This window comes from Heterodontus francisci, chromosome 7, assembly GCF_036365525.1.
Source record: "Heterodontus francisci isolate sHetFra1 chromosome 7, sHetFra1.hap1, whole genome shotgun sequence".
NCBI classification, from domain to species: domain Eukaryota; kingdom Metazoa; phylum Chordata; class Chondrichthyes; order Heterodontiformes; family Heterodontidae; genus Heterodontus; species Heterodontus francisci.
Window position 1 is genome coordinate 238,770 of NC_090377.1, and position 16,847 is coordinate 255,616.

The 16,847-nt window shown below is 45.3% G+C and overlaps 2 protein-coding genes across 6 annotated transcripts in view; one reads left to right on the forward strand and one right to left on the reverse strand.

Annotated features, from left to right (window-relative positions):
• Positions 1–9,373, reverse strand: part of tmem169b (transmembrane protein 169b) — an 81,729-nt gene extending 72,356 nt beyond the window's left edge. For 4 of the 5 annotated variants that reach the window (XM_068034688.1, XM_068034687.1, XM_068034691.1 and 1 more), the window contains exon 1: positions 9,253–9,373. The gene's annotated coding sequence lies outside the window, so the exon portion shown is untranslated. Of the gene's footprint in view, positions 1–6,539; positions 6,667–9,252 lie in introns of all 5 variants that reach the window. The other variant, XM_068034692.1, reaches the window with a different exon arrangement.
• A 56-nt stretch (positions 9,374–9,429) lies between these two features.
• The window catches only part of xrcc5 (X-ray repair complementing defective repair in Chinese hamster cells 5), a 388,719-nt gene continuing 381,301 nt past the window's right edge, over positions 9,430–16,847 (forward strand). Inside the window, exons 1-2 of the mRNA XM_068034693.1 lie at positions 9,430–9,501; positions 14,308–14,421. Coding sequence (XP_067890794.1) covers positions 9,484–9,501; positions 14,308–14,421 — 132 coding nt within the window. The 5' untranslated portion in view covers positions 9,430–9,483. The remainder of the gene's footprint in view (positions 9,502–14,307; positions 14,422–16,847) is intronic.

Below are 16,847 nucleotides of genomic sequence, written 5' to 3' on the forward strand. Positions count from 1 at the left end.
GTGCAGCAGAGCCCTCCGTGGTGCCATGAACCTGGGTGTTGCTGCTTTCCTCTGGGAGGTCATCCCCCCCAACAGTATCCAAAGCAGTATATCTGTTTGAGAGGGGGATGGCCACAGGGAACTCCTGCACTACCTGCCTGTGCCTACTACTCAGTCTGGTGGTCACCCATCCCTTTTTTGTCTGTGCAGCCATTACCTGCGGTGTGACCACCTCACTAAACGTGCTATCCATGACACCCTCAGCATCGCGGATGCTCCACAGTGAATCCACCCGCAGCTCCAGCTCCATAATGCGGGTAACCAGTAGCTGCGGATGGATACACTTCCTGCACACATGGTCATCAGGAACCCTGGAAGCATCCCTGATTTCCCACATAGCACAGGAGGAGCATATCACGGGGCTGAGCTCTCCTGTCATGACTTACCCTGAGATTAGTTACTCCCTTAATTAAAAAATACTAATTACACTAGGGGCCTTGTTCTACCCACTACAATCTAAAGTCCTTAGTAAGCTACACTGAATTTAAAAAAAACACTTTAGTAGCACTCACCTTATCACCAGAGGTTTTTTTTTTTAAAACAAAAAATAAACTTTCGCCTTATTTTTAAAAAAAAAGATATTTAAATGCACGAACAGCAGTGACTTACCCAACCAATCACCTTGCAGCTCTCCTCTAACCTCACTGTTGGCTTTTTTTCCCCCAAAACTCCAGCGCACTGGAAGAGCTCCTCTCCCGGAAGGTAAGAGACTGGACCTCGATCCTCGGGTTCGATTTATAGGCTCCGCTCTCGGCGTTCTCCCCACAGATCCGCTCCGCTCCCGGAAGGTAAGAGACGGTCCCTAATCGGCCCACTGCTCCTTTTACCACCTTTTTACTATTCATGTCTATAGAAAACTTTGGGATTCCCTTTTATGTTAGCTGGTCTTTGTTCATAGTCTCTGCTTCTCTTATTTGCTTTTTCACTTCCCCTCTGAACCTTCGATCTATATTCAGCCTGGTTCTCAATAGTATTCTCTATTTAGATCTGTCATACGCACACTTTTTCTTCTTCATCTTAATCTCTATCTCTATTTGGTCATCCAGGGAGCTCTGGATTTGTTTCCCATACCTTTCCCCTTTGAGGGAACATACCTTTACTGTGCCTGAACTATCTCTTCATTGTTCAGTTCCTATTTTCCCGCCAACCTTTGACTCCAATTTATTCATCCCGGATCCATCCTTAGCCTACTGAAGTTGGCTTTCCCCCGAGTTAATTATTCTTACTCTGGATTGCCCTTCACCCTTTTCCATAGTCAGCCTAAACCTTACGATACAATAATCACTGTCCCCTAAATGTTCTCCGACTGTCACTTGATCCACTTGGCCCACCTCATTCCCAAAAACCAGGTCAAACAGTGCCTCGTTTCTCGTTGGACTAGAAACATACTGCTGTAGAAAACTTTCCTGAACACACTATAGGAACTCTTGTCCCTCACTATCCTTTACACTGCTACGATACCACTCTATATTTGGATAATTAAAGTCCATTATAACTACCCTATAATTTTTGCACCTCCCTGTAAATTTCTTGCAAATTTGTTCCTCCACATCCTTCTCACTATTTTTGTTGGCCTATAGACTACACCGAACAATGTAACTGCACCTTTTTTGTTCCTTAGCTTTAGCCAAATAGATTTTGTCCTCGACCCCTCGGATATCCTTTTTCTCCAGCACTGCAATGCTCTCCTTAACTGCCCCCTTTTTTCCCTGTCCTATCTTTCTTGAACACCTTGTATCCAGGAATATTTAATACCCAGTCTTGCCCTTCTTTGAGCCAGGTCTCTGGTACAGCCACAACATATTTCCACATGTCAATCTGCCTCTGTAACTCACCAATCTTATTAACAACACTCCATGCATTCACAAAAATGCACATTAACCCACAGGTCCCTGAAGGTGGCAGGACAGGTAGATAGAGTGCTGAAGGAGGCATATGGAATGCTTTCCTTTATTGGCTGAGGTATAGAATTCAAAAGCAGGGATGTAATGCTGGAACTGTATAAAACGCACATCAGGCCACAGTTGCAGTATTGCGTACAGTTCTGGACACATTACAGAAAGGACATAATTGTTCTGCACAGAGTACAGAGGAGATTTACAAGAATGTTGCCCAGGGTTCAAAAGTTGCAGTTATGAAGCAAGATTGGATCGGCTAGGGTTGTTTTCCTTTGAGCAGAGGAGGCTGAGGGGTGACTTAATTGAGGACTACAAAATTATGAGGGGGCTAGATTGAGTAGACAGGAAGGACCTATTTCCCCTAGCAGAGAGGTCAATTACCAGGGGGCACAGATTTAAGGTGATTGGTAGAAGGATTAGAGGAGACATGAAGAAAATCTTTTTCACCCAGAGGGTGGTGGGTGTCTGGAATTCACTGCCGGGAACGGTGGTGGAGGCAGAAACCGTCAATTCTTTTAAAAAGGTATCTGGACATGCATCTGTAGTGCTGCAAGCTGCAAAACTATGGACCAGGTGCCGGAAGGTGGGATTAGATTGGGCAGCTAGTTTCTATTTTTCTTTCTTCTTGGCTGGCACAGACACGACGGGCTGAATGGCCTCCTTCTGTACCATAATTTTTCTATGGTTCTACGGATGCTCTGCAGCTGTTCAGTGACATCCTTGACCCTGACACCAGGGAGGCAATACACCATCTTGCTTTCATGTCTGCGGCCTGACTATCGAGTCTACCACCATCGTTCTTCCAGTATTCTTTGTGCCCCCCTATGCAGCTGAGTCAGCTGTGGTGCCAGGTGGTGAGCTGTCTTCTTGAACCATTGCAGTCCTTGTGGTGTAGGTACACCAACAGTGCTGTTAGGAAGGGAGTCCCAGGATTTTGACCCAGCAACAGTGTAGGAATGGCGATAATTCCAAGTCAGGACGGTGTGTGGCTTGGAGGGGAACCTGCTGGTGGTGGCATTCCTATGCAACTGCTGCTCTTTTCCTTCTAGGTGGTTAGAGGTTGTGGGCTTGGAAGGTGTTGTCAAAGGAGCCGAGGTGAGTTGCTGCAGTGCATCTAGATGTTACACACCGCTGCCACTGTACATTGGCGGTGAAGGGAGTGAATGTTGAAGGTGGTGGATGGGGTGCCAATCAAGCAGCTGCTTTGTCCTGGATGGTGTCGAATTTGAGTTTTGTTGGAGCTGCACCACTCCAGGCAAGTGCAGAGTATTCCATCACATTCCTGAAATGTGCCTTGTAGATGGTGGACAGGCACTGGGGAGTCAGAAAGTGAGTTACTCGCCACAGAATTTGCAGTCTTTGACCTGTTTTCGGAGTCACAGTACTTCTGTAGCTGGTCCAGTTCAGTTTCTGGTCAATGGTAACATATTGATGCAGAAAACTATCCCAGACACACACTAAAAATTCATTAGGTTTTTGACATGTTCTAGATGCTTGTTCCAAACTATATTGAAGTTAAAAAGCCAATAACACTATTCTGCCCTTGCTACATTCATGTCTAATCTCTCAATTTTTACAACCTACCACTTCACAGCTGCTACCAGGAGGCCTATACACAACTTCCAATACAGTCTTAAATCCTTTTCCATTTCTTAATTCTACCATAAAGTTTCCACTGCCCGTTTACTTCTCGTTATATCCTCTTACTATGGAAGTGATCCTTAAACACTAAGGCTACTCCTCAACCCCCATAATTTTCCCCATCTTTCCTGTCGAGTTATATAGCACAGAAACAGGCCCTTCGGCCCATCATGAAAGACTATGTTTTAGTGAAATTTCAAGAGAGTAAAAACAAGTTACTGTCTCTTTTGATTCGAATGTTTGAATGTTGGAAGCTTCCACGAATGAAAAGAATGTCCTTGGGATTTGCAGCTTGTGTTTTGTGGAACTAACAATTAACTCTTTGTTGTCCTGCCTTGATAAAAGAATGAGTCTGTTACTTTTTCTACTTTTACACGTGTAAATTTTGTGGGAACCTATTTTGCTTGTGAACTAGTTGAACCTGTCGTAGAGTTATAAAGTGCAGAAATAGGCACTTCGGCCCATCGTGTCTGAGCCGGCCATCAAGCACCTAACCTAATCCCATTTTCCAGCACTTGACCCATAGCCTTGTATGCTGTGGCGTTTCAAGTGCTCATCTAAATACTCCTTAAATATTGTGAGGGTTCCTGCCTCAACCACCTCTTCAGGTAGTGCGTTCCAGATTCCAACCACCCTCAGGGTGTAAACATGTTTCTTCAAATCCCCTCTAAACCTCCTGCACCTTACCTTAAATCTAGGCCTCTGGTTATTGACCCCTCCGCTAAGGGAAAAAGTTTCTTCCTATCTAACCTATCAATGCCATTAATAATTTTGTATACCTCAATTGTATCTTCCCTCAGCCTTCTCTGCTCTAAGAAAAACAACCCTAGCCTTTTCAGTCTCTCTTCATAGCTGAAATGCTCCAGTCCAGGCAACACGCTGGTGAATCTCCTCTGCACCCACTCCAGTGCAATCACATCCTTCCTATAGTGTGGTGACCAGAACTGTACACAGTACTCCAGCTGTGGCCTAACTAGCATTGTATACAGCTTCATCATAACCTCCCTGTTCTTATATTCTATGCCTTGGCTAATAAAGGCAAGTATCCTATATGCCTTCCTAACCACCTTATCTACCTGTGCTGCTGCCTTCAGTGATCTATGGACAGGTACACCAAGGTCCCTCTGACCCTCTGTACTTCCAAGGCTCCTACCATCCATTGTGTATTCCAGTGCCTTGTTAGTCCCCCCAAAATGCATCACCACACACTTTTCAGGATTAAATTCCATTTGCCACTGCTCTGCCCATCTGGATCGTCCTGTAATAGAAGGCTTTCCTCCTATTTACGAAACCACCAATTTTTGTGTCATCTGCGAACTTACTGATCATACCTCCTGTATTTGCGTCTCAATCATTAACGTACACGACAAACAGCAAGGCACACCACTGGTCACAGGCTTCCACTCGCAAAAACAACCCTCGACCATTACCCTCTGCCTCCTGCCACTAAGCCAATTTTGGATCCAATTTGCCAAATTGCCTTGGATCCCATGGGCTCTTACCTTCTTAACCAATCTCCCATGCAGGACCTTATCAAAAACCTTACTGAAGTCCATGTAAACTACGTCAACTGCTTTACCCTTATCTACACATCTAGTCACCTGATTAATCTCTGGCTCTCCAAGTGGAGGTTAATCCAGTCCCTCAGAATTTTTTCCAATAGTTTCCCAACCACTGATGTTAGACTCACCGGCCTGTAATTACCTGGTTTAGCCCTGCTACCCTTCTTGAATAATGGTACCACATTCGCTTTCCTCCAATCCTCTGGGACCTCTCCTGTGGCCAGAGAAGATTTGAAAATTTGTATCAGAGCCCCTGCAATCTCCTCCCTTGCCTCACATAACAGCCTGGGATACATGGCATCTGGGCCTGAGGATTTATTCACTTTTAAGCCCACTAAAACAGCTAATGCTTCCTCCCTTTCAATGCTAATATGTTCATGTACATCACAATCCCCCTCCCTGATCTCTACACTACATCGTCCTCCTCCATAGTGAACACAGATGAAAAGTAATCATTTAAAACCTCACCCATGTCCTTGGGCTCCACACACAGATGCCACTTTGGTCCCTAATGGGCCCTACTTTTTCCCTGGTTACCCTCTTGCCCTTAATATACTCCTTAGGATTTTCTTTTATCTTACCCGCCAGTGCTTTTTCACATCCCCTCTTTGCTCTGCTAAATATTTATAAGTACACCCCTACACTTTCAAGACTTCTCTAGGGCCTCTGCATTTTTCAGCACTCTGAATCTGCCATAAGCCTGATCCAATCCTCTATATCCATTGACATCCAGGGTTCCCTGGACTTGTTGGTCCTACCCTTCACCTTAACGGGTACATGTTGGCTCTGAACTCTCACTATTTCCTCTTTGAATGACTCCCACTGGTCTGATGTAGACTTTCCTACAAGTAGCTGCTCCCAGTCCACTTTGGCCAGATCCTGTTTTATCATATTGAAATCGGCCTTTCCCCAATTCAGTACCTTTATTTCCAGTGTATTTAGTTCTCAGTCATCAGCAGCGACTCTGGGTCCCAGTCAGTCAGTCACAAACCAGCAGCGACTCCGGAAGAACATTGGTTAATAAACTACACCAACACAAATTTGTTGAACGTAAATTGTGTGTGACTAACTTGATTGAGTTCTTTGAAGTAACAAAGAGGGTAGATGAAGGTAGTGCGGTTGATTTTCAGAAGGCGTTTGATAAAGTACCACATAATAGACGTGTTAGCAAAATTCAAGTTCATGGGATTAAAGGGTATTGTTGCACAGATACAAAATTGGTTAAGGGATGCAGAGCAGACAGCAATGATAAATGGGTGTTTTTCCGACTGGAGGGAAGTATGCGGTGTTCTCCAGGGATCGATATTAGGACGCCTGCTCTTTTTGATATACATTAATGACCTGGACTTGACTATACGCGGTATAATGTCCTTTAGGGAAGGAAATCTGCTGTCCTTACCTGGTCTGGCCTACATGACTCCAGTCCCACAGCAATGTTGACCCTTAACTACCCCAGCAAGCCACTCAGTTGTCAAGGGCAATTAAAGATGGGCAACAAATGCTTGCCTGTCAGCAATGGCCAAATTCTATGAAAGAATTTTAAAAAAATTCAAAGTTTTCAGATGACTTGGAAACGTAGCACGCACGGAGGAGAATAGAAGACTTCAGAAAGGCATTGACAGACTGGTGACATTTTATGCAAAGTAGTATAAGTGATATATTTTGCAAAGAAAAATGGAGAGGCGCAATATAAACTAAATGGTACAATTTTAAAAAGGCTGCAGGAACAGAGACACCTAGGGGTTCACAGAAGTCTTTGAAGATGGCTGGACAAGTTCATAAAGCTGGCAAAAAGCATGAGACCCTCGGCTTTATTAACAGAGAAATAGAGCTCAAAAGCAAGGAAGTTATGCTAAAACTTTATAAGGCACTGGTTAGGCCACAGATGACATACTGTGGACAATTCTGAGCACCACACTTCAGGAAGGATGACAAAAGGATACAGAGGAGATTTATGAGAATGGACTTCAGTTACGTGGAGAGACTGGAGAAGCTGGGGTTGTTCTCCTTGGAGCAGCCAAGGCTAAGGAGATCCCTAATAAATGTATTCAAAATTATGAGGGGTTTTGATCGAGTAAATAAGGAGAAACAGTTTCCACTGGCAGGAAGGCGGATAACCAGAGGTCACAGATTTAAGGTAATTGGCAAAAGAACCAGAGCAAGTTATGATGATCTGGAATACAGTCTGAAAGGTCAGTGGATGCAGATTAAACAACATCTTTCAAAAGGGAATTAGATAAATAGTTGCTTAGATAAATACCTTGCTCTCTCCGCTCCACCATCTCCATCAACCCCTGCACAGCTCCCTCCCCTCTGCCATCTCCTTCCCCCTAGCTCCCTCTGCCTCCTCCATCTCTCCCTTCCCTCTCCAGATCTGCCACTAATTGCCCCTACCCATCTTCCCATCCCCTCCTCACTCTTCCCCACCCCTTCCCTATCTACCCCTTCTCTTTGCCCTCCTCTATCGCTCCCTCATCCCCCATCTCCTGCTTCCTCCTCCATCACCTGGTCCCAGTCCCTCCCCTCCACCATCTCATCCCCTCCCCACCACTATCTCCTCCTCCAGTTTCTCCCTTCCACCATTTCCCACTCCACTGTCTCGCCCCCACCCAATTTCCTCCCCTGCTCTTCTCTCCAGCAGGGCAACTACAAAAACGTCAAAGATCAGTGAAGAAAGGCTGAAAAACCAGCAGAGCATGAGGCTCAGCAGCAGTACAGAGAATATACAGGTTTCCATAGACAGATTCTGATACAATGCCAACAAAGCTTCATAAGTAGATAAGCTGAAACTGCTGGATCCACTTCCAACTCCCCTGCCCCACTCAGTACCCTCCTCCACCTACCCCGTCCAGTCTCCTCCCCTCCTCCATCAACCCCCCCATCCCAGTCCCCTCCCCCAACCATCTCCTCCTCCCAAGTCCTCTCCCCTCCTCCACCTCCCCTTCCTGAGGCCTCTCCCTTCTTCCAGCACCCCAAGTCCCCTCCCTTTCCCAGCTACTTCCTTGTATCTGCCCCTCCCTCAGTCCCCTACCCTTCGCCATCTTCCCTCACCAACACCTTCCCTACCACATTCCTCTTCCCTCCATCTCCCCTTTACGACCTCCCCTTCTCTCTTCCATCTCCCCCTCACAAGCCCCTCCCTCCCCTTCTCCAGTCTCCTCCCCTCTCCCCAGTCCCCAATAGAAATGGATTTCACAGGACCATACCACAGGAGGCTACCATTCAACATCATGTCTGTCTCCAATTAATTCCATTCCCTTGCTTCCCCCTCACCAAAGTCCAGCAATTTTTCCTTCCAAAATGCATCACTTCATGTTTCTTTGTATTAAATTGCAACTGCCATATATCTACCCATTTCATCAGTATGTCTGTATCCTCCTAAAGTCTGTTAATATCCTAGTCATTACATTTCCAAAGTTTGTTTTATCTAAAAACTTTGAATTTTTGTCTTGTACATCCAAGCCCAGGAACTTGATTTACACCTAAAAGAGCAGTGATCCCAACACCTTCTGGGGGACACCGCTATATGCTGCCCTACCGCCTAACAAACAACTATTCATCGCTACTCTCTGCAGGTTTGTATAAAACCTTGGTTGTACCACATTTGGAGTACTGTGTATAGTTCTAGTCTACATATTATATATATGTTTCAAGGAGGCCCTTGAAACAGTACAAAACAGATTCACTAATGAACTAACAATCCAGAGTTCCAGGCTGGGACAGTTTCAAATCCCACCATGGCAATTTAATTAATAAAAATCTGGAATTGAAGTCTCAGTAATGATGTGGTAAAAACCCATCTGGTTCACTAATGTCCCTTTAGGGAAGGAAATTTGCCGTCCTTACCTGGTCTGCCTACATGTGACTCTTGACCCACAACAATGTGGTTAACTGCCCTCTGAAATGGTCTAAAAAGCCACTCAGTTGTCAAGTACAATTAGGGATGGGCAACAAATACTAGCCTTGTCAAGAATAAAAAAAAGGAAAGGCTGTCACCAAACCTCACTATCCACCCAATGCACACCTTCCTCACTCCCACCCTCATCACCCCTCCCCAATCTCACCACAGGGGTAACGCAGTCTGACCGTTATTCCCGTAGGGTTCAAATTACCTGGGTCGCTCACGCCATAACAGTAACATCTCCTCAAGTACCGCTTCCGGGTAAACCATCACTTCCAGGATCAATAGGTGGTGACTCCCCCCGTGAATAATATAGCAGGACTAAAGCCGGGAGTCTCCTTTACAAAGATGGTGCCAGCACAGCTTCCGCTCAGGATCATGTGTTTGGGGTTCTCTGGGAAGTGACGTATGAGGAAGTGGCGCTCAGGAAGCTGCAGAGAAGATGGCGCGAGCGGCCAAGGTAATTTTGAACTTTCCAAAATAACGGCCACGGGTCAGTGAGCGCGCTCCAAGCTGGTGACTAGAACTGCACGCATAATCCTACTTTTATATATATTTTGCCTCGACTAATAAAGGAAAATATTCTGTAAACCTTCATGACCACCTTATCTACCACTGCAGTCACCCTCAGGGATCTGTGAACATGTACTCCAAGGTTCCTCTGTTTGTCTACACTTTTCAGAATCCTACCATTTATTGTGTATCTCTTGCCTTGTTTGTCATTCTCAAATGCATTATGTCCCACTTCTCCAATTTGAATTCCATTTGCCACTTTTCTATCCAGCTGACTAGTCCATTGATATCTTCCTGCAGTCTACGTCGTCTTCTTTATCCAGTACATGGCCCATAGTGCTGTTAGGAAGGGAATTTTTCATTCCTTTTTTTATTGACTTTGTAGCGGTTAGATACAACTGAGTGGCTTGCTAGGCCATTTCAGAGGGCATGTTAGAGTTAACCACATTGCTGTGGGTCTGGAGTCATATGTAGGCCAGACCAGGTAAGGACAGCAGATTTCTTTCCCTAAAGGACATTAGTGAACCAGATGGGTTTTTACAACAATCGACAATGGTTTCATGGCCATCATTAGACTAGCTTTTAATTCCAGATTAATTAATTGAATTCAAATTCCACCTTTTGCTGTGGTGGGATTTGAACCTATGTCCCCAGATCAATACCCTGGGTCTCTGGGTTACTAGTCCAGTGACAATACCACTACGCCACCGCCTCCCCTATGTACAACTAAAAGCAAGGGACCTAATACTGAGCCCTGCTGAACCACACTGGATGTAGCCTTCCAGTCACAAAAACAGCCATTGACCATTACCCTTTGCTTCCTGCCTCTGAGCTAATTTTAGATCCAATTTGCCACTAGCCCTTGGATCCCACAGACTTTTACTTTTCTGACCAGTCTGCCATGTGGGACCTTGCTCATTCGGAGAGCTGGTGCAGACGAGATGGGCTGAATGGCCTTTTATGTGTAACAATTCTGTGATTTTGGAAAGCTTTGTTAAACTACATCAAATATGCTTCCCTCAGTGATTCACCTTGTTATGTCCTCCAAAAATTCAATCAAGTTAGTCAGACACAAACTTCCCTTAACAAATCCACGCTGATTGTCCTTGAAATCCGATTTATGCTATCCCTCAATTTTTTCCCAACAATTTGCTCACCACTGAGTTTGGGATGACTGGCTTGTAATTACTTGGTCTCTCCCTTCCTTTTTAAACAATGGTACAACCTTAGCAGTCCTCCAGCACCATGCCTGTAGCCAGAGAGGTCCGGCATTCAGGCTTGGGTTGGGTTGGACCGGATCGGGCACGCTCTGTTCCCACCTGAGGTAAGTGACTTTAATGTTAATTTACTTTTTGGACTTTAAAGGTGGTTTTGCTACAGTTATTTTAAGCTTGGGCAGGTAAGGAACAAAGCGAAAAATGGAAGGTAAGTTATCTGATGGTCGGGTCGGGCACGGGAAAAAATGGAAGGACTTGGGCCGGGTCAGATGGGGTTCTGTCGGGCTCGGGTTGGGTCTCATTTGCAGACCCGAGCAGGCCTTTACTCTGACCTGCTCTTGTAGCCACAGCATTTATGTGGCTGGTCCAATCAACAGTGGTTTCATGGTCACCATTAGACTAGCTTTTAATTCCAGATTTATTAATTGAAATCAAATTTCACCATCTGCTGTGGTGGGATTCGAACCCATGTCCCCAGAGCATTAGCCTGGCCTCTGGATTATTAGTCTAGTGACATTACCACTACACCACCACCTCCCCTAAATCTAGAATTCTCTCTTTTGTTGTGCTTGCTACATACTGGCAAAAAGAGTTCTGCTGAATCATTTTAGGAACATAGAAGCAGGAGTAGGCCATTCAGCCCATCGAGCCTGTTCCGCTATTCAATACGATCATGGCTGTTTTTCCACTTCAATGTCTTTTTCCTACACTATCCCCATATCCCTTAATGTCATTTTAAGAATTGTGTGCCCTCTATACTTTTCACACTAATTTTATTCCAGTTAATATTAGGGTTGTTGAAATCCCCTACGATTACTGACTTATTTTTTTCTGCACTTATAGGATCATAGAATAGCTACAGCAAAGAAGGAAGCCGTTCAGCCTGTTGTGTCCATGCTGGTTCTCTGATAGAGGTTTACAAAGTTATGAGCGGCATGGACAGAGTGGATAGTCAGAAGCTTTTTCCCAGGGTGGAAGAGTCAGTTACTAGGGGACATAGGTTTAAGGTGAGAGGGGCAAAGTATAGAGGGGATGTGCGAGGCAAGTTCTTTACACAGAGGGTGGTGAGTACCTGGAACTTGCTGCCGGGGGAGGTGGTGGAAGCAGGTACGATAGCGACGTTTAAGAGGCATCTTGATAAATACATGAATAGAGGGATACGGTCCCCGGAAGTGCAGAAGGTTTTAGTTTAGACAGGCATCAAGATCGGCGCAGGCTTGGAGGGCTGAATGGCCTGTTCCTGTGCTGTACTGTTCTTTGTTCTTTGTTCTGCAAGTGCAACTCACCAAGTCCCATTCCCCGTCCTTTCCCCACTTCTCAGCAATTTGCCTATGTTTTCTCTTCTCTCTCCTCAGACTGTTTTGGGGGTGTCTATAGTATACTCCCAGCAGTGTTATTGTCACTTTTCTGTTCCTAAGTTGGCCTCATATTGCCTTTTTTTAATGACCCTTCGAGCATATCATCCCTTCTCACAGCTGTGATTGTTTCTTTAACCAGTGTTGCATCCATTCTCCCCCCTCCTCCCCCCCCATCCTGTCTGTAAACCCAGTAATCAGAAATGTTGAGCTACCATTCCTGCCCTCTTTTAAGACATGTTTCAGTAATAGCTATATCATACTTCCATGTGTCTATCTGTGCCCTCAGCCCATCTGCCTTATTCACTAGACTCCTTACATTGAAGTATATACTACTAACGTGACAGTTCTGGATTTAGGGGAGGCGGTGCTGTAGTGGTAATGTCACTGGACTAGTAATCCAGAGGCTCAGGCTAGTGCTCTGGGGACATGGGTTCGAATCCCACCACGGCAGATGGTGAAATTTGAATTCAATTATTAAATCTGGAATTTAAAAAAAAGCTGGTCTAATGGTGACCATGAAACCATTGTTGATTGTTGTAAAAACCAATCTGGTTCACTAATGTTCTTCAGGGAAGGAAATCTACTCTCCTTACCTGGTCTGGCCGACATGTGACTCCTGATCCACAGCAATGTGGTTGACTCTGAAATGGCCGAGCAAGCTGCTCAAGGGCAATTAGGGATGGCCAATAAGTGCTGGCCGAGCTTTGTTTCCCTTCTTTCTGAATCTACTGTCAGCTTCCCATACCCCTGCCAAGCTAGTTGAAACCTACCCCAAGAGCACTAGCAAATCTCCCACCACAATATTAGACCTGGCCCTGTTGAGGCTTGTACCCCAGAACCAGTCCCAATGCCCCAGAAATCTCAAGCCTTCCCTCCTGCACCATCTCTCTATCCACGTATTCATCTGCACTATTCACCTATTTCTGTACTCACCAGCACGTGGCACTGGGAGTATTCCAGAGATTGCTACCTTTTGAGGTCCTACTTTAATTTCTTGCCTTGCTTCCTAAAATCTTCCTGCAGGACCTCATCCCTCTTAATGCCTATGTCATTGATACTGATATGGACCAGTGCCTCTGGCTGGTGATCATCCCCCCTCAATGCTCTACAGCTGCTGAAGTGACAGTCTTTACCCTGGCTTCAGGGAGGCAACATACCATGCTGGGATCACATTTGCAGCCACAGAAATGCCTGCTGGTTCCCCTAACTAGAGAATCCCCATCGCTATTGCTTTTCTGACTTTCCTTCTCCCCCACACAACCCCGCTCCCCCGACCCGTACAGCCAAGCCACTGATGGGGACTTGCCTCTGTCTTTACTCCCCAGTGGAATCATAGCCCTCAACAGTATTCAAAACTAAATTTCAGTTAGAGAGCAAGATGCACTTAGAAGACTCTTGCACTACCTGCCTGGTCCTTCTTGTCTATCTAGCAGTCACCCATTCCCCCTCTGCCTGCACACTTTTAAACTGAGGGATGATCAGTACCAGAAATGTGCTATCCACGTTGCTGTCAGATTCGTGGATGCATTGCAGTGACTGTAGCTGTTGCTCGAGCTCGGAAATCCGATGTTCAAGCTCCTCAGGTGATGACACTTCCTGTACATATGGTTGTCCAACTTGCAAGAGGTGTCCTGGAGTGCCCACATGACGTGCATCCGCTGGGACTGAGGTGCCCTGCCATGTGTCTATTTATTAGCTGACTTGCTAAACTTACCAGAAACAAACTTAAGACTTGTCCCTGATCTGAACCAAAAAATATCACCAATCACCACACACACCCTTGCTTCCATGCGCTCCGACCGAAGACTCAAACTTATTAGACATAAAACTTGAGAGTTAAAGACTTAGCATTTCAGACTTAAAAACTCATACTTTTTAAACTCAGTTTAATTATTCCACTTCTTTATCTTAGATCCTGACCTCAATATTTACTGTTGATACTGATCTTAGTTCCCTCGGGTTCTTCCGCTCCTTCTTCTCTGCATTGATTCTGACAAGACGCTTTCAATTTCTACCTGTGTTTGAGTTGGCTGATCTTTTCTATCTCGTTCAGCTCCTACCTCTACTATTGGGATTAAGGGATTGCAAAGAACAAACTCTGAAAACCAATAGAAGCTGATAGATGTTGATGGTTCTGGTTGTTCAAATGTATTACTGATACTGTTGCTGTTCCTGCAGAGTGCCATTGTCTTGTGCTGGGATGTGGGCTTTACAACATACAATTCGCCTCCGAGGGAGGATACTCCATTTGACCAAGCAAAGAAGGTTTTGCTGATGTTTGTTCAACGTCAGGTAACCAGTTTTACTCTTTCTGGGTGACAAATGTACTCTCCTCGTGTGCAATTTTTCCACTTTTGCTGAAAATGATGACTTGTACTGAGGTAAAATTAAGACAGCACTGGCTGTACTCCCATCTATTACCTGTTAGAAATCCCAGCAATATGCTTGAAATAAATTTGTAGTTGTCTCTCTGTCAGGAATGGAAGTTATAGAATGACACAGGAGGAGGCCATCATACCTGTGCTGGGTCTTTGGAAGAACTATCCAATTTTTGAGAATTGCTGAAAATAGAGACATGTTGTCAAAGCTTTTCGTTTTGCACTCATCAGGACAATACGCAAGAATAACCAATGTAAGGGAAAACAACAAGTTATACTGCATGAGAAGAGAGTGCTGATTGGTTGGTAAGCGAACTCTGATTGGTAGAGGCGTTGCCATGGAGAGTGCACCAGTTTATGGTGACTGACAGTTAACTGCCAAGCTTTGTTTGAAATTTAAACCAGGCAGCTTGACTCTGGTCAAGACATTGCCCTGAGGAATGAACCAGTGAATGACTGTCACTTATTTTGTTCAGCTGAAACAGGTGCAATGTGTGTACATGCTCTTTCTGTCTCCATCGTTCTGATGGAGGGTTACAGACCTGAAACGTTAACTCTGTTTCTCTCCTACCCACATGCTGCCAGACCTACTGAGTATTTCTGGCACTTTCTGTTTTCATTTCAGAGTTCCAGCGTTCGCAGTATTTTGCTTTATCTGAGCATTAATAATCATTGCATTATCAGAATTTAGTTAGTTGAAAAATGACTGCTGTAGATAATTTAACTTTAAATTTTAAATGAAGGAGGGTTTAGGGAAGGTTACTTTGCAGATATTGCCAGACACCAATAGCTGAGATACGGAATAAAAAGTATTGTTTCAAATCTATACTCATGGGCAGCAAACCATATCTGCACTGCAGATAAAATGTGAAATAGAGAGATTCATAAACAAAAGTACACAAAAGAAGTATTTTACCAGGTATGGAAAGACAATAACAGTACAGTGTAGGAGCAGAAGTAAGACAGCTGAGATTAATTTGTGGATACGAAATTGGCTGAGTGATCGGAAACAGAGAGTAGTGTTTAATGGATGTTCTTTGGGCTGGAGGAAGGTTTGTAGTGGAGTTCCCCAGGAGTTAGAGATTGGTTAGGAAGGTAAGAGCCCATGGGATCCAAGGCAATTTGGCAAATTGGATCCAAGATGGGCTTAGTGGCAGGAGGCAGAGGGTAATGGTCGAAGGTTGTTTTTGCGAGTGGAAGTCTGTGCCACTGGTGTCCTGCTGGGATCCTTGCTGGTTGTAGTGTACATGAATGATTTAGACGTGAATACAGGAGGTATAATCAACGGCATCAGAAACGACAACGGCAAACCCAGCCCTGTCGACCCTGCAAAGTCCTCCTTATTAACATCTGGGGGCTTGTGCCAAAGTTGGGAGAGTTGTCCCACAGACGAGTCAAGCAACAGCCTGACATAGTCATACTCACGGAATCATACCTGACAGACAATGTCCCAGACACTGCAATCACTATCCCTGGGTATGTCCTGTCCCACCGGCAGGACAGACCTAGCAGAGGTGGTGGGACAGTGGTCTACAGTAGGGAGGGAGTTGCCCTGGGATTCCTTAACATCGACTCCGGACCCCATGAAGTCTCATGGCATCAGGTCAAATATGGACAAGGTAACCTCCTACTGATTACCACCTACCGCCCTCCCTCAGCTGATGAGTCAGTACTCCTCCATGTTGAACACCACTTGGAGGAAGCACTGAGGGTGGCAAGGGCACAAAATGTACTCTGGGTGGGGGACTTCAATGTCCATCACCAAGAGTGGCTCGGTAGCACCACTACTGACCCAGCTGGCCGAGTCCTAAAGGACATAGCTGCTAGACTGGGTCTGCGGCAAGTGGTGAAAGAACCAACAAGAGGGAAAAACCAACTTGACCTTGTTCTCACCAATCTGCCTGCCGCAGATGCTTCTGTCCATGACTGTATTGGTAGGAGTGATCACCGCACAGTCCTTGTGGAGGCGAAGTCCCGCCTTCACATTGAGGATGCTGTCCATCGTGTTGTGTGGAACTATCACCGTGCTAAATGGGATAGATTTCAGACAGATCTAGCAATGCAAAACTAGGCATCCATGAGGCGCTGTGGGCCATCAGCAGCAGCAGAATTGTACTCAACCACAATCTGTAACCTCATGGCCCGGCATATCCCCCACTCTACCATTACCATCAAGCCAGGAGACCAACCCTGGTTCAATGAAGAGTGCAGGAGGGCATACCAGGAGCAGCACCAGGCATAACTCAAAATGAGGTGTCAATCTGGTGAAGCTACAACCCAGGACTACTTGCATGCCAAACTGCATAAGCAGCATGAAATGGACAGAGCTAAGCGACCCCA